We start from the raw sequence: 27,396 nt of genomic DNA, 5'->3' as shown, positions 1-27,396 counted from the left end.
TCTCACTTGCAAACAACAGTGCAGACAGTCTGTCCGACAGATCTGATATGAGGAACAAATCCGATTTGCCTGCAGTCTGAATCAAGCCTATGGTTCTTTGTACTGTCACATGACGTCAGTCGCATGACCGGCTTCTTTGACCCTGCTCATACATACATGTACTTTTTACACGTAGGCGAGGCGAAACGTGACACTAGCACGGTATTCTCTAGTAAGACTGATGGGTGTAATACACACTTCAGCAGGATGCCAGGCCGCTACATATACAGGCTTCAAAGTTCACACCTGGAAAATTGTGCAGAATAAATTATAATGATAATAACCTTTCTGTCAGTCTGACACAACACATTGCTCACTTCGCTCAGATTTCTTTACATTGGCTTTCCCTTTCAACTTCTGACAAGATGCAGTGGCATTCTTTCCTCCTGGCCGTGACACATTTTCACAGCACCGCTGCTCTCCTCTACGCTCACCCTGCACCCTTACATGAGTCAGTTTCTCAAAGTCACAAGTCAGAACAAGTGGCCTCTGTTATGCATCACTCCAGTCTAGACACCAACTCACATTACTTACATGCTAAACTGCCAAGCGCATTATTACTGGCTCAATAAAGCGATGAAGACAATTTGGTTGAAGAAATACAGATCATCATTCATGAATTTATGGTTTTTTGTAAGCTCAACATCAGTGCTACTGAAAAGATCAGTTTTATATACCGATGATAATAATAAGTCAATAATCTTTGATCGTAAACAGATGGCTGGATTTCCGTGAAGTTTAACTGGCTGACAGAAGAGATTATATCTTGTTTTAAGATGTTCAAATGTTGAGTTGTATCTGCTCTATCATCTTTTATTTGATGCACCAATGCTAACTAAAGTGGAAATTTGCTGCAGTAAAATATAAGGTCACTCAGTCATGACCTCAGCTCCACAGAAGGAGGCACAGAGTTCACAAATATTTCATAATAATGCTAAGTAACTGCACTGTAGGAAAAAAAATAAAAACTCAACCTGAAGAAATCAGTCAAATACCTGTCTGGAGCAAGGTGCAGTGTGGCGTCTACCATGGAAGAACAATAAGAGGCTTTGTAACTGATAATTGAGAAATGATTTTGAACTATTTGCGCAGTACATAAAAAGTAATGTTCCACATTTACCACACTCCTTGGGAGCAAGCCCGATACTCTGTATATTTAAGGGTTCTCAATAAACTCAACAGGCCCACCAGGAAAGCGAACAGAATGGGCATGATGCAGAGCTGCGTAAAACAGCGAGTTAATATTAGTCTAACCCTAATCAAAGAGCAGGAAGGGGTCTGTCTGGATCCATTCATAATTTAACGTCTGCATGACGGCCAGCAGTCCCCACATTTAAGCCCTTAGCTAAAGTTCAAGGGCCCCTAATTCTCGCTCCTGCTCGCTGAGTTATATAAAGACCAACTATATATTTGCATTTGAAACTGTTGCACAAATTTAGCACAAGTTATATCAGTTCTGCTCATTGTCTGTGATTAACATTCATTCATATGTAGCTGTGTGTAAGAGCAGCGGTGCTTGTGCACTGAGTTGCCTGGATGTGACAGCGTGCCGGTGGCTTGTGAGGCAGCTCAATCCGCACGGACGCGCGTCGCAGCAGTCGGCCTGCTGGTTAATATGGAATATTTGCACAAAGCGAACAGCCAAATCCGTTTGCACCGGCGGAAAAGGGGAGCTCTACAGTAGCACAAATTAGAAAACCAGGTCATCTCCCCGGTCTTTATGGCTTCTGGCTCCGGAGATGAGGAGGGAAATACGGAGGGCGTTTCGTGGAGACTGATAGGCACGGCCTCGGAGCTTTCCAAGAAGCACTGCCGTCTGATGCACTCCTCTCTGGGCTACGTCTCTGATGTCTGCCTCTTCTACGTAAAGGGGGAGTTTTTTGCCATGGATGCGCGCTGCTCCCACTCCGGTAAAATCCGAACTCAATCTCGTTTCGATAAATCCTTAAAGGAAAAGTAACTCACACGTTGTAAATATAAAATGCGAAAGCGCGTGCAGATGCGTATAATATTGCAAATATAGCCTTGTATGTCTCTGTGGGTGGCTAACTGCTTCTATCAAAATGTGTGAGACTGAGCGCTTCTCTTGGCAAAAAAAGAAATAGCATCATGCCCCCTGCCGTCTTAGTTTCAAACAGTGCTATGAAAGCATCACCATCACATTTACCTTGAAGGTAGGAGTAATTGTTTTGAGAACTAACTGTGATTAACAATTTCCTATGTGGAAATCCAGGCGGTCCTCTGTGTGAGGGGGACATTGAAGAGGCTGATGGAGTCCTGCAGGTCTTCTGCCCCTGGCATGATTATGACTTTGATCTCAGAACTGGGAAGTCAGGGACCTCATTACAGGTCAGTGATGAAATATATGTCCTCCACAGTTCAGAAAACTGTTTGATTTTTCACGTGATCACATGTATACCACATGCTGCAAAATATAACAACATGGGGAAAATCACAATAGAGGGTCAATGATGTAAATCAGCCTTGTAGACACAAGCACAAAACAGCCTGTAGTTGATAGAGCGCCAGAGAGCAGCTTCAGAGAATGAGATGTAAAACTATAGTCTACTGAGATGGTTTTTAGTGCTTAAAACTACAAAAACATCTTTCAGGACCGCAAGTACAAAAGTGTAAAATATTTTACCTTTAAGATGATTTTGCCTTTTAGTTCTGTCAAACATCTTTTATTCCCACTTTCTGTAGCTTGGATGAATCATTGAACAATTCAAACAAGAGCTTCACTTTTCATAAACATGTCATCCTTATTTTCAGTAATCATTTTTCTTAACAGTTCTTCATGTACATGATTTCAATTATAAAGCAATGCAGGAAACATATACAACAAAAATGCAGTTGTCATGGGAGTCATAGGTTTCAGATGAGGGTTTACTCTGTTTTTAATGTAGGGAGTGACATTAAATACACTGTGAGTAAATAATACTTTGAAAGGTGTGTTCCTTTTGAAGGTTTGAAAGTGTGTTCTTACAGCTTTTATGTCTTTGTATCCTGTGTTTTCCTTTACAGCAACAAGTGTATGAAGTCAAGCTGGAAGACAGCAACGTGTATGTGAAGCATGCGAGTCGTCTCTCCTTACAGCCTTTCCCTGCGGATCAGAAAAGCTGAACAACCTCAGCACGGCTGCTTCGTCCTCTTGCCCTCAGCGAGACCTGTGAGGTGAACCCACTCGGGCTACTTTTAAGACTCGTTCCACAAACCCAAGCCATTTGAAAACACTCCTAAGCCTTGTCTCTCACTTTCTCACGACGGTTTTGACTTTGATTGCTGTGTACTCAGGACAATATCAAGAGGATTGTGCGAAGAGGACATGTCATCATTAAATTGTTATCGTTGCTGGCATTCCTGGTAGGGAATCATCACTGACACTGAACATGGAGCGAAGTGAGCTAACTGCTGACCGTGATGACACAATAGTCAATGGAAAATATGCAACTGAAAAACTGAAAATTTGGCAGGATAAAATTGATTTTCCTATTGATACATTCGTAGATTTAAAAAAAAAAAAAAATCTTATGAAGATAATATTGTTATTTCTGATGGAAATATTACAGGGTGAATGTAATATGTTTTGTTTTCATATTTAAGTACGTAAACGTAGAACTGGTCTTGTGTAAATGCAATTAAAATGGACAACATGGATAAAATGAACAGTAAAAACTAAACACCATCATCTAGATATCTTGACAAGTTGTTTACATGCTAGGTCTGGGCAATATATCAATATTGTATCCATATCGTGATAGGAGACTATTGTCTTACATTTTGGATATTGTAATATCCTGATATGACATAGGTGTTGTCGTTTACTGGTTTTAATGGCTGTTTCACAGTAAAGTGATGTCATTTCCTGAACTTGCCATCCTGTTCTAGCTCTTTGATTATTTGACCTTGCATACGCAGTCATTTTATTCTTATTACTGATAATTATTTATCAAAAATCTTATAGTGTAAATACTTTGTGAAAGCACCAATACTCATCCCTAAAATATCAAGTTATCCATCCATCCATTATCTATACCTGGTGTATCCTGAACAGGGTCACGGGGAGGCTGGAGCCTATCCCAGCTCACTTTGGGTGAAGGCAGAGTACACCGTGGACAGATCGCCAGAGCATGGAGTTATTTGGTCAAAAATATTGTCATATGGGATATTGTCTACATTGCCCAGCCCTATGATATGTTTGTAATTTTGAGGTCTAAACAAATAGTCAGTATATTGTAATATGCAAAGCAGGTCTCCTTCCATAAAGCTCTCATTTTGTAAGTGACTGTGTAATAGTGGGTTATAATGACAGTTTCTTTCAAACACTAATATAAACCCAAACTAAACTGTCTCACCTTCTCCCACTGATGGTTTTCCTTGTCCTCAACAAACACTACCTTTAGTCTCAAACTGGCAGACACACTTGTTGAGTTGTGGCCTTGGATAAATTTAAACACTTATTCCAGTGATGTCACGCTGCAGTAACTCCCGTTCAGGATTTCTTAACAGTTTTTTGTTTTTTTAACCCAATTAAAGCTCAGGCAAATAGAACACACATGAAGGACCAGGCAGTTACAATTGGTGGCGGTTCCAGTGTTAAGACATCTCCATCAGCATTTCTCTCCATGCCTGGCTTATGCACAGACAGTATGTTACTGACGCAATGGGATTTAAGAGGAACGGTTAGTAAGGCGCCGGAGGAAGGTTCACGACCTGAAATGCACCATTGACTCAAGAAAAATGTGTTTTTCTAGCTGTGTGTGTGCACTGATGCGAGTGTGTTTTCTTTATTCCTAAGCGGTGAGAGCAGTCACTCACTATATTTTCTGTCAGCTTCATTTTTTGGCAGACGCACAGAGCCCAGTCACGAAGGTGTCAATGACAGTGTGGCTCAACACTGGTTTTCCTCCCCACTGTGCTCCCTGTTGTGCAACTTTATTACAATAATAATTCCACAGGCTAAAAATGTCTCTCGTGTACCAGAGGTCTCGCTGGGTCGCATTATAACTCATCACCTGGACCGTAATGGGCACACTCAGTGGAGATAGAGCTATTTTGTGTCCGTAGAAAAGTCAAAGTAGACACTGTTCACTATTTTGCGGGAGTGGTTTTTACATCTTTATGTCCTAACATGACATCCCTGGAGTCTCTTTAGACACTGGGGAAACCAGCAGTCTTGTCAGATTTTTGTTATTTATTTTCTAAAATGTGTCTTAAATGCACTGCTAATTTTGATGTGTTGTGTTTCTTGTTTCTCAAGTATGTCTCAGGCATGTGGATCTGACCAGCTATGCGTCTTTAGACCTGGCTCTTATCACAACATCCCTTTCTGGGGTTAAACAATCCCATATACTGCATTGAGGGCAACGTTGAACCGGAGGAAGTTAAGATTTTTTTTCACACTTCGAATTCAAAGTAACCAGTTTAAATAATAACGCTATGCAGGTTATAATGTCGCTAAGTCAGTTGTCAGAGCAAAGTGCTGTTGTTAGCTAGCAAACTATTTGTAGATCAGGACTGAAAAGTAAATTATTTGCTGGGAATTTTTTCACCTGGATACTCAGTAAGGTAAACAATACACATCTGACCACTGAGTGGGGTTACAGCACCAGCTTGATGCCGGCCGGGAGACTGAAGGGACCTGACTGAAGAGGGATCAAATTAAACTTCCACGGCAGACAGGCATTTAATTGACATGGGGTCTTTTTGTCATTCCATACACTTGAACATACAAGTTTATCTGCTGCAAGTCGCTCTTCTTTTGTTTGTTGTAAACTGTAATAATTGTTGTGATTAAGTTGAAATTATATTTATCTGTATTATTTAATTCACAAATTCAATGATTCTGTTAATATCATTGTGGTACAATCAAAAAGTTTACACAAAATCATTTATTTACAGTTTCTTTGTTCGTACAGTTAAAGCGAATTTAATAAAATACACAATTTACACAATACAAACTTAAGTCAGAGAGAAACAAAGCGATCAGCTTCACCATGCAATTGTTAGCGTTACAGAGTATTATCAAGAGTTCATATATGTAATCCTTTTACGACTCAGGGTTGCTTCCTGGGGCATGGTGGCAAATATACACCACTCTCCAAAGTGGTGTAAAGGTTCAAGGAGGCCCATCTGAATAAATTATGATCTCCCTGAGACCAGCTGGACTGTACAGAAGAGGAAATTAATCCATCTGTTTATGCTGAAGTGACTGATAAATTATTAGAGGTTTCTGGACTTAAAGTTAAATAGTGCCAGTTAGCATTATAATGACAGAGAGGCAAAACCAGCTAAATATTTTGAAACAGATTCCAGATTTCAATTGTTACTAAACATCCAAAATTTTGACAATAAGTAGATAAGAAAATACCCGACTTTCAATCACTAAGGACTTCAGTACAGCAGCAACTGTAATACAAGTATACTGTACTCATTAAAGGAACAGTTCCACTTTTTTTAGGAAATATGCTTATTCACTTGCTGAGCGTTGAGATGAAAGTATCGATGCAAGTAGACTGTTATTTTGGCTTAGGATAAAGATAACTAAAATCACCTCACGTGGGTCTGTCCAAAGGTAACAACATTTTACCTATTTGCCTTCAAGCAACTTTAAAGGTCACTAATGAACATGTTTTGTCTCAAACATTTTATCTGCACAAACAACAAGACATTAAAAGAAGGCTGTAGTGATACTTTACCAACAGAAATGAAAGTGCTGTTAATCTTCTCATCTAATTTTTGTCAAGAATTTTTTTTGGGGGGGGGCTTATTTATTCAAAATGTGAAATTATTCGTTAAAAAGTGTAACCACAGTTGTGATATTAACATTACAATGAAAGGGTTGGTACTACCACTGCCAATGCCTTGAGAGAAACATTTTCTCTTCAATAAAAATGAGTCTTTGCTATGTGTTTTATCTGCTCGATTCAGGCTTAAACTCCCTTTATTTGCTTTTAGAGACTTTGGAAAGCTTTTTCTTAAGTCATTAAACCAAACATTGCAGAGGGTCTTGAACCTCCTTTGAAGTTCACCAAAGACAAAGTAACTGTTTGGAGAGCACAGCTTACTTTCCCATGCAAAGCCTTACATAATGGTTTACTCAGGCTATTATTGTTACCTTGTCCTTCAAACTCCCCTGATAAACTTCTCCTCATGAATAAGCCAATTCTCCTGTCAAAGCATTCGCTGAAGAAAACCTGCATTCTTCCATGTGCAACCACTTTCAAAGTCCAAGATTCTGTAAGTGATGGACTGTGAGGCCAAAGACCACTAATATTTTCCCTTCCTTCTGCCAGACAGTACCCCAAAATGATTAAATCCATCACTAGATACTTTAGCTTCTCTTTCTCCTAACTGTCTTTGGTCTAACATTTGTTGGGCCTTCTCAGCTGACCTCACACACCATTGCATTTTTACAGGACTAATCTCTTCCTACACCTGGAATCAATCATTTTGGCTATTACAGGGTGGATGCTGCATCTGCTGCAGGGAGATGTTTGTTTTCATCTGGAGATCTGAGCTGGTCAGTGGTGGGCAGCACATAGGCCTGTGATTAGAGAGGTCAGTGATAATGGCCAAGGTGCCTCAGTCTGTCACTCCACACTTCTCTGTTTTTACTGTTCTTCTGGAGTGAGCTGCTTATTGGATACATAATGGAAAGAAATCTCCAAAGTGGGGCAGAGCAAAAGCATAACAGTTCACACAACTTTGCAATGGAACCTTTTAGAGCTTTTTGAAAAAATGTATCGCAAATTAGAAATACAAATTTATCAGAAATAAATTGAGCTGAAAACATCATTAAATCTGTGGCAGTTTGTTCGTCAATGTGTTTATCGTCTTAAGGGAAGTATATCTTTGATTAATTTGTTTCCTGGAAAAAAAACAAAAACATGTTTGGCTGTTTGTGAAAGTCAGGGTAAAACTCCCCAGTCCCCCGAGTCCCCAAGAGAATATGTAATTTATTTTCTAATTAGCAGCAAGGCTTTTATTTACTTGTCAGCGCCTCCTGGTTTCTCTGAGGACCATAGTGCCCCTCATTTGGGTTTGGATTAGTTCAGCTTGAAAAGCTTCTTCTATGGGGCTGAAAGAGCCCATGTTGCAGATAAACAAGTTTGGAGCATTAATCCTGAAGTGAATTTTCTCACTATTACTGACTTTAAATGGCATAATTGTAAAATAAAATACCCTTAAAGATGTATAGTGTAGTTGTATAGTCACTCATGGATACGATTTATGGCGACTTGGCCGCTAAACCCAAAAGTGTCTCGTTATTTTTTATAATGTGTAAGTATCATACTGTTTGTTTCATGAACAAAGTAAAGGTTCTGCTGGGAATCTTAAGTCCTAATAAACAAGATTGCCCTCTGAAGCGCTAAAAAGATTATTGCAGTGTACAAACTGTAAAATCAGCTGAGGCATGCAGCAAAGTATGAAAACTTTAAAAAACAATTACATAGCAGAATTATTTGCTGAAAAGAAGAGTCCTGTGCAAGATCTCAGCTTAGCCACACTACCTGCCTCTTGTTGCTTCATTCAACCAGCAGCACTTGTTATGTACTGTAATAGTTGGGAAGATGCTGAATTTGACTAATTCTCAAGTTTAATTGTAGGTATTGCACTTCAAGATACAAAGGCAGCTCACAAACACATCACCCAACAACAAAAACAAAGTCCATCGAGGCCCTGAATGAGCTTCTTTCTGAGAAAGTAAAGAATTGAGGAATACATTGTTTTAAATTACATCTTGTTTGGTGATGTGCTAATTTGGAATGTGCAGAGGAAAAAAGGGAAATTGTGTCATACCTCGCAATCAATTATCTTTATTTGGACTGCCTGCTATGCTTGTCTTGGCAGCAAACTCGGTCTTGCACATTTTAAGTAGGTGTGGAGTGACGTTTGGCTGAGTCACAGTTGGCATTATGGTATGCTAATGAAAACATTAAGAAGCTTGACTGAAAACATCCTCTGTTCCCTGGGTGGCATGCCTAACCCGACTGTCTCTTTTGAGTGTGCCTCCCGTTGGTGGAGACAGTTTCCCAATTTGAAGAAAAGGGGCTCAGTGTCTGCTGCAGACAACAAGGGCCTCATGTTGGTTTCTGATCGTGAAGAGAAGTATGAGTTCAGTGGAAAGCGATGGCCAATTATGAAGTGTTTGGGGCCTACCATGGTATTTAAATTTTTTTGAAGGTTTGGTTTCAATTCAAGCATTGAGAGATGTCAGCCAAAACACCCACCATGGGGAAAGTGGAATGCCACATATTCAATCTATAAAAGTTAAAATCTTGACTATAACTTTATTGTATTCATTTATAAAAATTTAACCAAAGCCAATTAAACAAATGCCGGTCACTGAGTTACATACAGACAAATAATACTTGTCTTTTCGGAGGGAAGGAAGAAAATAATATAGCAAACCCTTCAAGTAAGTATCAGACCAACAAATATCTTCAATCATACCTGATTATTTTGCAAAATTTCTGTTTGTCTCAGTTTTGTCATTTTCATAGTCAAGAGGGAATTCACACTCATCAGCAGACAGACAACTTTTACTTTCTGAACTTGATGCCATCATATCAGTCTCAACTGGAGACCTAAAAATGAAATGGAAAGAACATACAGTATAAGCCATTCTGGTATTGTGAATGTAAATACAGATCAAATTATCTTATCTCGACCTATTTTTTTGTCACCTCTATTGGATTTGCTGTGTGCGCATGGAGGCTCTCCTCCTGGTTGTGGAGCTAGCTCTGCGACTCTGGGTCCTGCCCTGCTGCTCAGAAGGATAAGCCACCACCTGGGTGGATGATCTCTGCACCTGTAGACCCTCCTGCTCCCTCATGTCCCTTGCCATCTGAGACAATGTCTGACCTGGGTTGGTCTGCAGACGCTGGAAGAGGCTTTCCCGATTAATTTTCCTCTCTGGACAACTAAAGGTCAGAGCCACTCCAGAGTCTGACTTCATCTCTCTGGAGAAACCATCTGAGGTGCCATCGAAACAGCGCCCAATAGCGATCTCTTTGGCCACTCTGGGATTCTGGTCTGTGACTGTGTAGATGCCATAGTTGTGTCCCAAAGGATCAACGGGTGATAACATGGTGAATGCATGGGAATCGTTATTTTGAGCAACTGGGGGATGTTTGATGAGATACTCTTGCAGGAGGCTGTTGGTGTTGATCCTACGACAGTTCCCCTGTGGAAGGATTGATATGAGGGATCTGTCTACTTGAGCTTGATCGAACAACATGCCACTGCATTTGAACTCCACACAAGCTGCCGAGGTGTTGGCCTCCCGCATGTCCCGGGTACTGCGAATGTCTCTAATGCCATAAAGTTTGTCCTTTGTCTCTGGGTGTGTTCCTCCCAGATTCTTTGACCTGACCATCACTTCCTTTTGTCCCCGAATCTTGATCTTGATGAAGCATGCTCTGAACTCCTGGGGGTTAGGCCACCAGGAGAGGTAGTCTCCTGTCCAGGTCGTCAAATCATTCTCCTCGAAGGGTACAACGTTGTATTCATACTTGTCCTTTTCCACTCTGAAAAATCTGAAATGATTTGCATCAACAGGGGAATTTTCGCAAGCTATTAAATTCTGATAGGGATATATTGGTCCATTGGTCTCATCTAGATTGTTTTGGTTAGGCTTTGCCAAGTTGATTCTGAAGGCTGTTTTCTTCAGCGCTGGATCATCATGGTCTGAACGCTGGTAGTCTATTTTGTCTAGATAGGGCTGAGACACTCCAATGATGTTTGGATTCATCTTTGGGGAGGAAGGAGCCGCCTCCAGTTCTTCCCCACCCATCATTGCCGTGACATAAGCTGTGTAAGCATCCGGCCTCTGGGCATCACAGAAAGCTGGTAAACAGGCCCCATTGGATCCAGTTATGACACTGTCAAAACGGCCCCATGCCCTGGGATTAGAAGAATAACCAGGCTTGGGCTCCAAATTTATCAAACTGATTACAACACCCTCCAGCTGTTCACTTGATAGGAACTTGTCACTCATGTAGGCTCGAACTTTGACATAGCAACGTCTGTTTTCAGGCACGTCTAAATTGAACAGTCTACGTTCTCTGATCTCCATGTTGCCTATAAGGAACGTCCGCTCCTCACGCTTGCTTCGTCCATGACCACCGGTAGTTGTTGTGCTGTACGAAAAGTCGCTTTCTTCTTCCCAGAGTCCTGTGTCTGGGTTTAAAGACCACAGTTTCATTTTGGGGATATGCTCTTGCATTTTGACATGCTGTGTGTCAAGGAGGACTTGGACTGCTCCAGCTCCAAGTATCTCCTTGTTGGTCTCATCCCTGAAGTCCACAGAGAACATGCCATATGTCCTCAAAGGGAGCATGTCGCCCTCATCATCCACAAAGTTAAGATCGCCAGGAGCTGCAGCCGCCGTAGTGATGTTCCTTGGATCAATGAATGTGACGCTGGCTTTCACAGTCCCCTCATAGATTTCTCCATTGTTCTTATGGAAGGAATTAGGAGGAATGACTAGCTGCCCTATAGGGTCTTCCTCTTTAATTTCTCCCAGGTCAATATAATTGGTCTCTGCAGCGTTGATATCAATGGGTGTCTGCTTTCTCATCACTTTCACATCATGGTAGATGGATCCACCTTTCTTGTCAAAGATGAACACCTTAGGAGTGTCGAGAAGCTTCTGAGTGGGATCAACAAAATTTACCACTAATCTCTGTGTGTCAGGAGTAATTTGTAATGTAAAGCCTCCTTGGTAACCAGTGGTGCCCACTCTTTCTTTACCAATGTAGATGTGTCCAAAACGCAGAGGCTCATCATTATCAGCTGTGACCACTCTGCCACGGACCAGCACAGTCGGCTGCACACACTTCTGACAACTGCATTGTGTCACAGCCCGGATAGGGAGACTATAGCTACCGCAGTCAATGATCCGACTTTCCATACTTTGGACCCCACAGCAGAATCCAGTTTCATCTCTGCAGCGCATATCAAAGTCAAGGGAACCAGCACATTTGTTGTGATGACAGCGGCCAGCGTTGTAGTTCTTGGAGTTGGTCCCTGGTTGAACACAGTCCATTGGTAGTCTGATGAGGTGAGATTCAGGAGTAGAGTTGCATGCTGGTGTTCCTTTTGCTGTGAATTAGACAATAGATTACATTAGGCTAGTGGTGATATAACACATGTAAGGTTCTAAGATTCCTGCTCTTGAAAGACTGTCAAATCTATTGCATTGTAAATATAAAATTGCTGGGTACTGAGTAATCGCATATTCAGGAGTGGAATAGGACAAGTGTATCGTCAATAAACTCGAATAATATGGAACATGTTAAAAATGTTTCACTTTTCTTTTTCACACATGGCTGAACTCACACCCATAAAATGCATTTATATAGCCACATATACACACTCACACACAATGTCTGCATGGCCAGAAAGAGCCTATGAGTGGCCAAGTTGGATGGTGAAATGTGCATAAAACGGTAATTAGACATAAAGTTGAATAGAACATTTATTTACCAACCATCCAAGTGGGAGCTTGACCGAAAGACTGATTGTTCACCCAGACATTGGCAGGATAGTTAATGTGCATGATATCATGAGTGAGCTTGTAGTCAGGTAACCTTGTTAAGCTCCGCATCTTCTGAGTAAGTTGATAATTGCAGACACATGGAGCAGTGCGATTTGCATAAAATATCATCATTGTACTGCTGTTGGTTTTACCAACAGTATATGAGTTTCCTTTGATAAATTATATAACCTTTGGTCCCCTGTATGAACTGCAGTTGACACATTTATCAGTCAAATTAAACTTCTGGATTACATCAAATGGAAAAAGAAACTACTGGACTGAATGGATAAGGCATGTTTGTCATCATGCTCTGAGCTGCAGGTGTTGTTTTGCACTCTTACACTTTCTCCTGCCATAATGACTTTTGGAGTGCAGGGATTTGTCTGTGGTCTGGAATAGATTGCTTTAGCACTGTTCCATGAAAACCCTGTTTGTTAATCTGTGTCTTAACTAACAAGCACCTGGAGAATAGGAGCGACGCTTTCTCCCACACAGATGTGGAAAGACTTACTTGTCTGACTCAGAGAGAAAAGAAAGATAATTTATTGACAATCTTGGGTTTCATCGCAACACTGGGTGTTCTGGGGAAACTGGATTTGTGGTTTAACAGTGTCCAGTCATCCCACACTATAAAGAGTCATTGTTTAGAAAGCCATACATTCAACCAATGTAAATACAATAAAACAAATTGTATCCTCAAGACGCAGTCAAAATATGAGTATTTTTATTTTTATTTTTCTATTTCCCAAAGACAGATAGTCTGTTGGCTGTCTTTTCTCCCCCATTCTGTTGTAGAACACTGTGGTTTTATTTGATTCCTCTTCATGCATGGACATGGAGGACTTGGTTGGAGCTCAGCGCTGACATTCCTCTTTAAGTGTGTATTCAATCTCCAAAGCAGCTGCTTTTTATACAGTTAAATGAAGTGCGGTTGTTTGGTTTTTGTCAGAGGTTACTCTCAAACCTGTGGAATACTTTGACTAAATACGTCACTGTCAAATACACTTGGAAAGCAGCCATCCTGAGCTATAATCCTTGTGTGCCACTTGCTATCATCACAGTAAATTATTTTCTCACATAGCTGATGAAGATGAATTACACTCTACTAGAACTTGACTCTTAACTGGTATACTGATATACAGTATATATATATATATATATATATATATATATATATATATATATATATATATATATATATATATATATATATATATACAGATATACAGTATTATACATATATACACAGCATATATTTATATATATACACTTTTCTTGCTGTATGAGATCTTGTACTATACATACCAATCACAGTCAGCAAGGCTGGAGCAGACTTGATGCTGCCTATTTCGTTGCTGGTTTTGCAGTAATATTGTCCCGACTGCTCTGGCTTCAGATCCCGCAGTACAAGATCCTCTTCATACTTGTACACTTTACTGTTTAGCAGCGACCCATTGTGGTACCTTGATAAATAGTTAAAGAAATAAAGATACAAAGAGAGAGCAAGTTATGTATTTTTAACATTTATTTTAAAAGGTTATTTGAATTGTTCGTATAGGTAAAAAAAAAAAAAGTACAGTGTGTGAAACATTGTATGTAAAATGGTGATGACGATAATTTTTTTGGTGTATGTAAAAGAAAAAAAACTGAAAATAGTTTTTTTTTATTTAAAGCTGCATTAATCAGTAATTTATACGAACACAATGGATCAAATGACTACACGTAATGTCGCTGTAATAACGAATGTGCAGAGAATCATCCTCTGACTCTGCAGTTTCCCTATTGTCTGCAGTGCGGTTTAGCGTCTGTTAGCTAGCTGTTTTGGTTTCATGACCTGTACTGTTTTGGCTAGTCAGTTCCAGCCTTGTTAGGCAGTTCTTTTTATGGAAAAAGCTTTAACAGACCCAATGTGCACTACTTCCTCAGCAACAAGCAGCAGAGTACAGTATGCTCAAGACCAGTTCATGTTTTCTGCATCAGTGTGTCTGCAAGGATACGCATGATGTAATCATACATTGGTGCAAACCCTTCTGTAGACATCCACACTGCCCAGAATTTCTTTCCAGTCTGTACACACAGCAAGCACACTAAACTGCACATGCGCCAGAAAAACAAAATGGGTATGTATTTTGAGGAGAGGCCGTAAAATTCACTGCTCCACACCTTTATAAATAATTGTGGAAGGACTATAGGGACATATAGATGGTAAAATGACCACAAGCGTCAATGCAAGCTTCAGTTTTCTACACTGTGATTATAGTCTGGAAACCCTGTTCATATTAACATTTGCTCAGCCACTCTGAAGGGTGGACCAATCAGCAACCAGTGTCGGCGGTTATGTACAATGACGTTTAAGTCATGTGTTTTTTTTCTAAATGTAGTTGCAGGAGTGGTAGAGTCTTGGTGCCGATTGGTCAAAGCTGCTCCAATTGTTTTAAAATGGACCAGAGGTCTAGGCCCAGTAGGATGCAAGTGATTCCCTGTCAATCGTGCCCAGTCTCATATATTCACACAGTGAATTTGATTCTGATAACATCAGGCTTGCAAAGTCCTCCACTGTGAACTGACAATGTGAATCACATGTAGGCATGAGAACAATAGAGCAAGTCGGTTTGTAATTAAGTCGCTGACAGACTGCTTTGATTTCTACATTTTTTCCATTGATTGGGAAGTTCTAAATCCGTCACAAATCCTGTGATATGACCGCCCTGCTGTACTTGGGAAGGATAGACAACAAACTTCAACTCATGTCTACATAGCAGACCAACATGTAATGTACATAAAATTGTAGTATGAATTGAACTGCATAAGTTCAGCAAACCCATTAATTGGTGTTAAAGCAGCTAAAAACTGATATTAGTGTTAGGACCAGGTGGAGACCACAACAGAATTACAACTAACTGATTTCTGTTTTCATTTTTTTTTTTTTTTTTAATGTTCCCGATATGTATCTTATTAAGTGATTCTTTTTTTTTTTATACAAAATATGTACATTTCAAACCATGGAAAAGTAATAATTCAGATTCCATTTATTTCTGTTAATAATCTGTTCATCTCACCAGTAGTATTTGTCAGGTGTTGGTGAGCCTGTTGCCTTGCAGCACAACAGCACCCGTCCTCCCTCATAACGGATTTTGTCCTCTGGGTGCTTCACAATGTACGGCTTCTCTGTGGAAAGCAGAAAGGAGCAAATCCTCGATACTTCACTCGGATTGTTGTGAATTGTACCATGGGGTACAGAGAGCTCATAAAACTCAGTCAAACATGAAACTTTAGTCTCACATCCATCCCTGTGCTTATGAAAAATTATTGTAGAGGGAATTACGCTTTCAAAAGCAGCACAGGTCTATTTTTATTAGGTTTCCATGCAACCATGCAAGTGCTGGAGAAAGTCTTAAAATAGTCAAGACTGTTAATGTTATAGTGTTGTCAATTTCCTGTTTCCAACAGTCTGAGAAAATGATTGGAGGATTTATTGACTCTGGAATCATAAAAGAAAAATCAGGATACATTTTATCATGATAATACCTCTTCTACGAATGATCCAACAATATTTATAAACTACTCTTTCATTTATCTGCACTCACCAGCTGATCTGAGGACAGCCCGTAACCAGGACAACCCAGTGGTGTTGCTGGAGGTGGAGACGGTGATTGGGACAAACTTCTCCTTCCTGATGATGATCAAGGTCGAGCTGGCAGAGCAGACTCCTGTGAGCCTGAACTGACCTTTGGCGTCTGTGCGGGTACGGATGATCTTAGGGTGGCTGGCCAGAGCCACCCAGGCTCCTGCCACAGGGACGCCAGTCACAGTGTGGACGTCTCCATGCAGCACATGGCCTTCGCACACACAACGGCTGCAGTCCTCACTGGGACGACCCTCGGTGCACACACGCTGGCATTTGACTGCTGAGAGGAAGTAATAGAGCCGTGAGCACAGGCTGATGAAGAACCATATGCAAAGACGTGTAAGTATTTTCACAGTGTGATTTTTGCATACCTGGGCATGGACTCTTCCCACACTTCTGTATTTCAACAGGTCGTCCCGTGCACTGCACTGTCGCTGAGGTTCTTACACAGGTCCTTCTCCTAATCCTGCGACCTCCGCCACAGGTCACTGAACACCTCCCCCAGCGACCCCACGGACCCCACTTGGCTAATCACACAAGAATACATGAGTGATGTGAGAGGGAGCATCAGTATTTTCTGTTGAATCACGATCGACCATTTGATTAACTCTGTCATTAAAATTCGATACTCTAGTGAGAGTTGATTGCTAACTCGCTTGTGCATGAAAGCAATGTGTATACAGGAAAGAAATATATCAATGGGTGCAATTACACTGTATTGTGGGGATTAAAAACTAATTATAGCTTAAATTAAAACCATGTTAAGTGCCTCAATTAAGAACTCTGGAACTAATGTTTAATACAGGGTTCTTTTCAGCAGAATAAGTTCTTCCCCGGAGAAAGCTACTTAAAACCACACAACAGAAAATATCACACAGGCAATGTCGAGGTCCTTACCAAAACTAATGCTTTTGATACAGCGATTTCAGCTGTAATAGGAAATTTTGATGACAGCTTAAATGTAAACTCTACATTTTATAGGAGCAGGGACTTTTCTTTGACAAGGATAGATCTTTGTTTATAGCTGTAGAAAGAAATATAACATTTTAGTCACCTCCTTATTCACCGTTGTCAAGGGAGGGTCAAGTACAATGTAAAGATCTGTAGCCGTGAGAAATTCAGCAATAAAGGGACATTGCAAATCGCTTTTGCTGTTTGAAATGGTGTCATTCAGTTCAACGTAAAGATCCATAGTCACTGAGTAAATTAAAGGACTGACATTAAATAGGTGCTGATGGATTTTGGGATGATCACCTGTGCATGGAGGGGTGGAGCACTCCCTCCGCTCTGAATGGTGCCCCTGACAAGCTGGCACCAACAGCAGAGGCATGGGCTGAGCGCTCACACATTTCCTCTGGCGGACCTGGATTCCCACATCGTTACAAACCGTGGTTGAACAGATACCCCACTCACTCCAGTCAGTCCAGTAGCTCTGCACTGAACACACATGTTAAAGAGAAGAGTGTGACTTCTAATTCTTCAGAGTTTGATACGAGACACTGTTGGTACCGAAAAAAACCCACATTATTTAACATGAAAGACAGTTCATAGGCATTTTCATTGTTGAGTCCTGACTGTGGCCAGTGCTTACAGCCATGTGAAAATATTTGCCCAGATGTTCATATCTGTAAAGTGACAGCTTGTACAGCCCTGAGCCGCTGTCATCGGGAATACCTGGTGGACACTGAAAGCGGACATGGTAGTTGGAACAGATGCGTCCGTGCGGCTGTTCCTTGTTGATGCACCAGAAGCCCTTCTCCAGACTGGAGTGGACCACTTCGCCAGTGTCTGCCGCAGCCACCCAATCCGTAGTGCGAGCCTCCATGGCTGAAGGTCGCGCGCAGACTCTCTCTCTGTAATAGAAGCGAATTGCCTCCAGGCGCTCGTAGTCTCCATTGCCCCCAGGATGGTCTATGTTGAACCAAGACGTCCACTCTGTCACGCCTGGAGGGACATCGAGGGGAGACATCAAGGGGAGAGATGGATGAAAACCAAAACAATAGAAAGTTAGAATGGAAAAAAAAAATGAAAACAATTGAGCTCAATATCCGGAATGATTGAAGCAGAGAGGCTGGCGCTGGTCTTACACAGAGGGGAGACACGGTTTCAGAGCCAAGAGTAAGCAAGTAGGAATAAAGCAACAGTGATGGGTTACAAACTTTAAGAGGAGGTCTGCAACAGCTATTTGAAACTGACTTCATACACCCCAGAGAGATCTGCATTGTTCATGTTCTTCCGAGGCGCCTGGCCTGACTGATGAGGCATAATGTCTAGTTTTTTTTTTAATCTGCAGGATGTTCTAAAACCTGAGCCATTTCCTCAAGAGAAATATGAGGAATTAAAAAGAAAAAGAAATCCGTTAGCAGCATATTGACGGAGTGTTTTTCATTCAAAGTAATCCATCATTTCACTCTAAAAAATAAAGTGCTTGGTTGCAGGCTGGGTGCACAGAGGTGGTGCAGGGGACATGCTACAGACAGCAATCTGAATTAATCCTTTTTATACAATTAGAAAATGGTTCTCTAGTCAAAGCTTTTATGTAGATGATTGTGTAATATATAGGATTGAGACAACCACATTCCTCAATACCTCCATCTTTATATTGATGTGTTTAGCGTTAGTTTTACCTTAACTGTCTCCATAAAGTGTGAGCCATTGATTATATTGATGCTGCAACTGTTGCTAATGTTAATCAAACTGCATTAACTAAATTAATGTTATTTTTTGCAATACTAGCATGGGCCACCCTGCACCTGCCTTTAAACTGATACTCAAAAGTACATGTAAGATTTTAAACATAAGAATTTAAATCATTCAGACAAGAACTAAAATTATCTACAGACTATGAAGAAGTTATGTCAAAGACATTAATGCAAGGAATTAAGTTTGATGCTGAACCCACCACATTTCTTGTCATATGGTAAATAAACAGCTGTTAATGCTAACAGTGGCAATGTAGCGATAGTTTATAAAATCAGCGAATTGTATAATGTTGCTGACAGTGTTAATATATTTGTTGTATATATGTATGTCACTTTTTTTTTTCAGCTGATCCACAATGAGAGCTGTAGCAGTTTCATAGGCGATAGAGACTCACTGTAGCAGACCCAGATGTTACAGTGACTCACTATCGCCTCCTAATGTGCATAATTGTATTGCAACATGCTACTTTAATCTTACAAATTGTGCCTTTACAATCTCAGTTTGAAACCTGTGTGATAGAATCAGATCTGATTTTCAGTACCTGTTGTCTGTGTCTCAGTAAATGTGTTGAGGGCCACTCTTCTGCTCCTGTCTGATGGGCTCCTGGTCCTCACAGATACTGCACACAGAAAAAGAAAATACACTTGGTATAAAGCAACAATTGTACACTCAGTCCTTCAGTTTTTGAATTCATTCATTTCTCTCCTTATTTCTAAAGAAGTCTTTTTCTGGAGTTTAACCATGACAAAAAAAAAAATCATTATATAGTTGATGCTTTTCGTTGTTGTATGAATGTATTGGCGTTTATAAGCGCGAGGGTAGGATTATTTAGAATGTTTGCTTAATTAATATAGTCATTACATCAATTGGCAGTGTGTGTTTGTGTGTGCATTTTCCAATGTTGAATAATGCTGAAACTTTTTCGTATGCACACACCCATCCATGTGCACACACAATAATGTAGTCTGAGCAAGTTTTGCTCTTTCTTCAAGGCAAGAAGGCTCTTCTAATTAGACATCTTTATTATTCTCTACATTTTTTTCAAAGACTTTTTTTTTTCTCCTTATATTTTGTAATGATGACCAGAACGCAAGAAACTGATGCTTTTGCCCTTTTTCCGTCCTTCTTTTTATGCACGCTTTCATCTGCCTCTTTACTCCTCTATCTACCTCTCCTCTATCTGATCCTTTCTCATAGCTGCTCTTCGGCGGCACCCGACACCTTCCTTGAAACATCCGGTCCATCTATCATCTCCCCTCTGCTCTTTGTCCTCTTCTGTCCCCCCCCCCTTCCTATCAATCAACAAGCAGCCGCTGTTGAAGATGCTAATCAAGGTCCAGCTGAGACAAATCAGTGCATGCAGAGTCATCTGTGAAGCAACGGCAGAGCCAGAAAACTTCATATTTACTCACTCCATCACCTCTCCCTTTCATAGACACACACATACGTAAATGCAGATTTTTTTTTTTTTTTTAATGAGATATGATCATACAGTAATCTACACACGTCTTACGCACACACTGCATGCCTGTATCTCTAAGTCATTCTTACATCATTGTCAGTTTTCATGCACGTGTTCACGCGCACAACAGCGAGTCGGAGATCAAAGCAAATGTTGCCTTATTAGTAAGACGAAGATATTAGGCTTGGCATTCATCGTAGTTTCGGCCCTTTGCTTTATTAAACACGCACTGTGACATTTTCCCTCAAGCTTTGATGTGTAATGGCTCATTTTCCTAGAGTACAATTTTTTTATGTTTTCAAAAACGTAAGTTGTTTGCTTGACATTTCATCTCCGAGTTTCACTTGGGCCCGGGCGGAAAAAATAAATGTTATGGTCCGTGTCAGAAACAAAAAGTGGCTTATGCCGCCTTCGTGTGTGTGTGTGTGTGTGTGTGTGTGTGTGTGTGTGTGTGTGTGTGTGTGTGTGTGTGTGTGTGTGTGTGTGTGTGTGTGTGTGTGTGTGTGTGTGTGTGTGTGTGTGTGTGGGGGAAGGGGGGGGGGGTTAATATGTCCAACTATCTTGGACTTTCGGAGAGACACTGCTGAGTTTACCAGTATCGATCTCAGTCCCCGCTGGTTTTATGGCTCAATTCTGGCTTTATTGCAATGCCAGCACATTTCTTTCCAACCCTTAACATTTTTTTTTTTATAGATTTAGTAAAAGAAGGATAGTAGCTTAACAGAACAAAGACCGCCGGTCCAAAAATGTATTACATAAGTTTCAGGGTAACACAGAGTGTCAGCCGACCTTGGTGGTTGTTTGCTATTTTATGCCTCTGGCTTTTAAAACCATTGATGGGTTTCCATATCGACTTTGTCTCTCTGATACACTGGAATGACCTGATAAACAGAAGCAAATGCTTTCACACTGATCTGCTGAGCAGATGTGGCTCGGCCTGCAGATTTAGTCAAATGCTTTTTCCACCATTCTCCTTTTGACTCCCGAATTATGTGTCTGCCCTGATTACATTTTAAAAGCAGTTAAAAAAGTTTTTCTGCTACTGAATCTCTGTTGTTATTGCACATCAATCACAAATCTCCATTATTCCCGCAAAGAACTTATGTAGAGATGGGGTTACACAAAGAAGCCTTTTGTTTTACTTAATTAACATTGAATTTCAAACTTGTGGCGCATCAATTACCTGTTTCCAATCTGAAGTGCATTCATTTATTTCCAAGAAATTCTAAAGCATCATTTCTGCTGTTGCGTACATTTTTTCTTCCCTCTCACACCAAAACAAAGGGAATTTACAGCAAAACCTTCGGCTGCCGATTATCATTTCAAGATGTTTGATAATGAAAACGAAATGGCAAGCAATTCTTCAAGTTTTACGAGGTGACTAATGGTTTTAGAAAGTTAAAAGAGGAAACCCGGATTAGCCACAGCAGAAGGCCAAGTGTTGGATTGGTGACCTCAGTTATGGCAGGTATGAACTGGCCCGGCGCACGCAGCAAACTCAGTAAGCTTATTGTGCTCTTGAGTGGCATGTTAACACTTTCTGAATTTTAAAAGATGGGAGATTTTATTGGGGCACTGCTTCATCCAGCTGGTATGTGAGTGAATTTACCTCATCAAGGAGCAAGAAACACGTTTTTCAACCCAAAGGGAGTAAGGTTAGAAGTTATGAGTTCCTCTTTACTGTTTAGAGACAATCCACCCTAAAGTGACTCTCTGGTACAGTATATCCTGTTCATCCTTGTTCGCGTGCTACTTGTGGATTTGGTTTTGTATTTCGTGCACAGAAATGTCTTTACAATTTCGACCTTTCACAGCTAATCTGACGGAACCACTAAAGTCCTGAGTTTTGTTTGTACCAACGACCCATTTTCTAATCTGACAGCCCTACTGGCAGAACATTTGTCTGAGCCTTCCCAAACCATAAACACATAACTGCTGAAAAATAAATCTCTTCTATGATGGGAAAATGCCGTGCTTAAGGTTTAGATTTCTTGTTTGAGGGACCGATTAGGGTTTTGATTCAAATAAGAAGCTGGCCTTCTAAAAACAACAGTTAGTTATTTCACAGTGACATATGTTCAAATTCAAAGCCTTCTATATATCCTTAGCCAACCTCCCTGTGATCCTCATAAATCATTGACAAGATAACAAGAGACGTTACAGTGGCACCGATATATTAAGGTGGAGGTTGACCTGCACCGAAGTCCACATATAGACACACGGAAAGCTCCTGGATCCCAAGGAATGTCAGTTCTATGTCTGAAACAGAGCTACTGGCTTACTCTTCATTCAAAGCTGCATTCATTATCATCTTTATCCACCATGAGCCTGCTGTGACAACAAGTTCAAGTGTTATTTTAGGGAACCAGTTTGAGGTTTAGCGATTTACGTCACAGTGGTTCATTCTGAAATGCAGCCGGTGCGTTTACAGCCCGGCTGCACAAAGGCTGATCTTCTATTAATAAGCACCAGTGCCTTTACAAAGGATAGAGTCTCTCCTTCCCTTCATGAGTGGGAGTTTTCTTACTTTGCCAGAATCTAATAAAAAAAGCTGCTGAGGAGAAGAATGGAGGGGGGGGGGATGCAGGACTTTATGAAGTTGCACCCAAAATGGTTTCAGTCATATTAAGGAAATATGGTTGTGCCAGATGTATGTTGGCAGGCATACAGGGCTTAAATAAAAGGTCTGGATCCTGTTTATAATGTTCCAGCTCCTTACAAGAAGTCCCCCCCCTCTCTCTCTCTCTCTCTCCACACTCCACACACACACACACACACACACACACACACACACACACACACACACACACACACACACACACACACACACACACACACACACCACCCTCCCCATATTACATAACTTCTCGGACAAAGTAAAGCTAGCCATAAGGGAATGAGGTTGTACACAATTTGTCAAAGTAGCTTGCCGATGCCCTCCTCTTAAGACCAAAATCAGGAGTGGTAAAGCAGAGGTGTTTCACATGTGTGAGGGGTGTGTGTGTGTGTCTGTGTGTGTGGGCCTGTGTATGTGATGATTCGTTTGCCATGTCATATGGAAGCTGTTTATGTGTTTGGCTAGCTTCTTAGTTGAGGTGTGTGTGGTTTCAGAGGAGTCTGCTCCTTCTCTCAGTGTCTATCTCTTTCCGTCTTCATCCCAGCATTCTTTATTGAGCTCAAAAACATCTGTAGCTCCTTTAAATCAACAATTTTGTCCCTGACATTAACTAATGATGCAAATCAACCACATAATTTAAGGATTTGCAAAGGGATAACAAAGGATTTGTGATCTTAAAAAAGATATTTGAGGAACACAGCATTGCCTCCCTGGCTATTAGAAACAGTTCGGCCACGTTAAATTTCCGCATTAGATCTGAAAGTCCTTGCTTGAACCTCTGCACCTGCACACAGGTACAGAGCCAGGAGCTGCGAATAGCTCAATTGCAAGCGGCTGATTAGTCCTGCAATAAATAATTTCTTGGCATATTCACTTATGTGTCTACACACGCTTATACAGAGAGCAGAAAAGAAAAGAAATGACCTGGAGGTTGTCATTAATGGGAATTTGTGCCTTTTCCTTTGATCCATTGTAATCCCTGTCTCAGTAATTTAAGTCAGCTGGCCAGACAGCTCTGTGTTTGGAGTAGACAGTGGACAGCATCTGGAGAACTAGCCTCTGTGTCTGACTCACAACGGCCCTCCAGCTGCTCACATACACCAAGGATTTTGCTTTTGCCTGCAAATTATGAAGAGAAGAGAAGAGAAGAGAAGAGAAGAGAAGAGAAGAGAAGAGAAGAGAAGAGAAGAGAAGAGAAGAGAAGAGAAGAGAAGAGAAGAGAAGAGAAGAGAAGAGAAGAGAAGAGAAGAGAAGAGGACTAGATGTTTTATACTTAAAGGTAGTAATGCTACAGAGTTCCCCTTTGAGTTACAGTAGGAATTCAGCAACAGCTGCCACCTTCAAACTAGAAAACAGCTCATAAATCTATGAGCTCAAAGGTATATGGAGAGAGTGACAGAGAACAAGGTGAGGAGAGAGCGTTTGATGTATTAGGGCATGGAGAAATAGGTGGAGAATGGTGAAGGAGGGAGTTTGATGGAGCGAGGGAAAGACAGAAGGGAGAAAGGTGCTGAAAGTATTTGTGAAGAAATACCTGAGGGAGACAGATTGGAAACAAAAGGCGAACAGATGAAAACAGAATGGACAGATGGAGACACACAGTCGTTACTTTAGTGGTGGACTGGACGCAGTGAGTGGGGCTGAGATGGTCACCAAACAGGGGAAAGGAAAGAGTGACGGACGTGCTGGCCAATTTGACAGGGGGAAAAAAAGGGGACGGTAAAGTCATTTTACCTGTGCTCTTTATCCCTCTTTATTCCATTTTCTCATTTAGCCATGCATAAACCCAGGACGTGAAAAAGTGGGTCACTCCGTTTGTGATTATTGCACCTTGTTTCCAAGGTGACTGGGTTTATATCTCTGAGGAACCGCTGGCAATGCATTTGAGGGTGAAATAAGGAGAAAATACACTACCTTACTCCAAGATGTGGATGTACTGCTAAAGGAGCGTGTCATTACACGTAAATATTTGACAATCCATTAAAAGGTTGGAGATTTCTGTCCAGTCAGAATGAATCCCCATTTATTTACTTTCGCTGTTTTCTAATCTTGTGATATACTTATCAGTAAATGGCGTAAAGCCTCTGTGAGACATTTACAACTCTGAGTCCTCCAAGCCCAACAAGATATGGAGACTATTCAGGTGTATTTACACACATTTGCTTTTATAAACTGCCAGCTCCCCTGCTTACAAAATAGTTCATGTGAAGCAGCTGAAAGGCGGTCAGAAAGTGATAGCCTTGGGAAATGGGCTGCTGCTGTCATTTAGGAAGAGTGTGAAGCTTTTAAAAGATGATAAGAGTGAAATTTGGAGGTAAAGAACCTGTAATCAGGAAAAGTATTCTGCTGTGGTAATGTCTGTGTATAACGCACGCTTAACCAGCAGTAAAAACTGAGTTGAATTGAGAAGCTAGTGTTAAAAATGTGTGTTTGAACTGGCTCTTTATCAAGTCATAAAATGCGGTGGAGTTTTGGAACACATTTAGGCCATCTAATAGGGGTCCCTACTGTTCTGCAGCTTGTTATTATGAAAACAAAACGTGTCACCAGAGCTTTTTGTCACTAACAGCACTTCTACTGTCATCAACAGAGCTTTGTTTGTCATTAAACTACACGACAGGGAGAGTTTTCATGACCTCTTCCGCTTAACCTCCTCTTCTATCTCCACATGTTGCTGATCATGCTGGTGGTGAAACATGCTGCTGACTGAACTTCAGAGATTTCACGAATGAGAGATAATGAGGTGGTCTATCAACACAGACACACACAGAGTGGTGTTTCTGGCACTTCAGAGGACATTAGTTTATGTTAATTTCCTGGAGACTTACTTGAAACCATAACTGCCTAAACCTACAGCCTTGCTCTAACTTTAAACCAAGTCTTCACGCCTTGATTTCTGTCCCCGAAAGGGAGGCAGGTCCCCACAAAGCAACTGTGTAAACAGATTTATGTCCCCACAACATGTGCATTTTAAGTACAAACACACATACTGCTCCTCTTATCGTATGAGCTCATCTCCAGACTTTTATCTAGAGACCTTTGGCAACCCTGCTCTGACATTCTCAGGGAGATGCCGTCAACTCAGAAAACTCTACAGTTGCTGTCAGTTGTGTTGCACATGTGTTAGTAGTCATAAACTGACCCTCTGATCTCGTGATTACAAGAAATGACAAGGGAGATGAAAAGTAGCTCAACTTAACACAAGAGTTATCTTAAAACTGTTTTTCAGATATCATTTTGTTAGGAAATCTATACTTAAGGCACTTTTCTTTAACTGTTTTGTTTTGGCTTTCATTTTTAATTGTAATAATAACAACAATTGAATAATAAGTCTCCACTTACCTTGGCCCAGAGCCACAGAGGCTAGGAAAGACAGCAGGAGTGCCACCTGATTTAATCCCAACATTGTGCTGATGCTTTCAGAGGATTTTAGTTTTTCTCTGATTTTCTACAGCATTAGTACAAACTTGTTAAATAAAACCAAGCAGTTGATTCTTCAGCTCTGAGACAGCTGATCGTCGCCAATTCAGCTCCTCAGGTGTGAGCGATGCTGCCGGTCGAGCAGAGTCTCACCGCAGCTTCTTCTCATGTGAGTTGAGTTGCTGAGTTGGAGACAGGCGTTTTTAAAAGAAGGGGCATCGGGAGTGCACACCAATCCGGCCCCTCTCTCCTCACCATTGGCCAGTGAAATGTAACATCTGGGTCCCCCATATCATCGTCCAAAAAAAAGGTGAGGGTATGGTGGGGGTGGTGAGGGAAAGACACACACAGAGAAGGAAAGAAAGAAAGAGGGAGTGTGTGTACTGCATGTGTCTGTGGTAACTGAAAATAATAACGTGTTTTCCTTTACTTCTGTGCAAGAGCTGATCATTTCTGACTTATTTATGATAGTGTTTTAATGTTCCTTTGCTTTGTGAACCTCTTTTGCTCCAGTGAAGTTATTCTTATCCACAGAACAGGTGTGTGTGTGTGTGTGTGTGTCCCTTGGAAACCCCCCATTTTATTTTTGTTTTGTATTATATTTTGTTTTCTGTGGCTGTTTTAAGAGTTTAAAATATGAAAAGCAAATGTTACAAATGTTTGATTTTCTTCCGATTCACAATAATAACTCCAGACGTTGTTAACAGCTCATTCTGTGTTAAATAAGTAAAGACATTTTTAATCATCTGTAAAATGTCATGCCCTTCACTGGTCCCCCATCTGTCTTTCACTGTCTCACACTCTGTTTCTGTCTCCCCAGCAGACACAGGACAGTGCCAGATGCTTCTTTCTCTCTGGTTCGACTTCTGGTTCAGTTTTGTAACTTTTTAACAGTTACTGATTGCAGTGTGACGCACTGCCAAAGAGTGGAAGTGGCGTCATATGGCATGCCACTCAGGAAACAGTCCCAAGAACGCAGGCAC

General features: G+C 40.9%; 3 protein-coding genes across 3 annotated transcripts in view; 1 reads left to right on the top strand and 2 right to left on the bottom strand.

The window, feature by feature from the left end:
- Positions 1 to 27,396, bottom strand: part of cbarpb (CACN subunit beta associated regulatory protein b) — a 252,131-nt gene that overhangs the window by 197,445 nt on the left and 27,290 nt on the right. The gene's annotated exons all lie outside the window — the stretch shown is intronic.
- Positions 1,594 to 5,927, top strand: LOC138618874 (Rieske domain-containing protein). Its single transcript, XM_069694920.1, has 3 exons — positions 1,594 to 1,949; positions 2,273 to 2,388; positions 3,064 to 5,927. Exons 1-3 carry the CDS (start codon positions 1,760 to 1,762, stop codon positions 3,160 to 3,162), a joined length of 405 nt encoding a protein of 134 aa, XP_069551021.1. The 5' UTR covers positions 1,594 to 1,759; the 3' UTR covers positions 3,163 to 5,927.
- cilp2 (cartilage intermediate layer protein 2) lies at positions 5,941 to 26,425 on the bottom strand. Its single transcript, XM_069694921.1, has 9 exons — positions 26,336 to 26,425; positions 19,456 to 19,533; positions 17,886 to 18,155; positions 17,466 to 17,648; positions 16,583 to 16,738; positions 16,171 to 16,491; positions 15,643 to 15,751; positions 13,889 to 14,046; positions 5,941 to 12,147 (listed from the first exon to the last, which is right to left on the bottom strand). The coding sequence occupies exons 1-9, from the start codon at positions 26,397 to 26,399 to the stop codon at positions 9,731 to 9,733; spliced, it is 3,756 nt and encodes a 1,251-aa protein (XP_069551022.1). The 5' UTR covers positions 26,400 to 26,425; the 3' UTR covers positions 5,941 to 9,730.

This window comes from Brachyistius frenatus, unplaced genomic scaffold (assembly GCF_029030835.1).
Source record: "Brachyistius frenatus isolate BFR_SWC_R1_liver_20210118 unplaced genomic scaffold, ASM2903083v1 Contig_18, whole genome shotgun sequence".
In the NCBI taxonomy this organism is placed as follows: Eukaryota; Metazoa; Chordata; class Actinopteri; family Embiotocidae; genus Brachyistius; species Brachyistius frenatus.
Note: the sequence above shows the minus strand (reverse complement) of the source record. Positions and strands in the feature narration are given on the sequence as shown.

Bases quoted from the DNA above. Each gene is read 5' to 3' on its own strand.
- LOC138618874 (XM_069694920.1), top strand. From the start codon at position 1,760: ATGGCTTCTGGCTCCGGAGATGAGGAGGGAAATACGGAGGGCGTTTCG. The intron at 1,950-2,272 runs GTAAAATCCGAA...GTGGAAATCCAG, and splicing joins TGCGCGCTGCTCCCACTCCG to GCGGTCCTCTGTGTGAGGGG. The intron at 2,389-3,063 runs GTCAGTGATGAA...TTTCCTTTACAG, and splicing joins AGTCAGGGACCTCATTACAG to CAACAAGTGTATGAAGTCAA.
- cilp2 (XM_069694921.1), bottom strand. From the start codon at position 26,399: ATGTTGGGATTAAATCAGGTGGCACTCCTGCTGTCTTTCCTAGCCTCT. The intron at 18,156-19,455 runs GTACTGAAAATC...ATGTCCCTCCAG, and splicing joins TACTGAGACACAGACAACAG to GCGTGACAGAGTGGACGTCT. The intron at 16,739-17,465 runs GTGATCATCCCA...TTGTGTGATTAG, and splicing joins CTCCACCCCTCCATGCACAG to CCAAGTGGGGTCCGTGGGGT.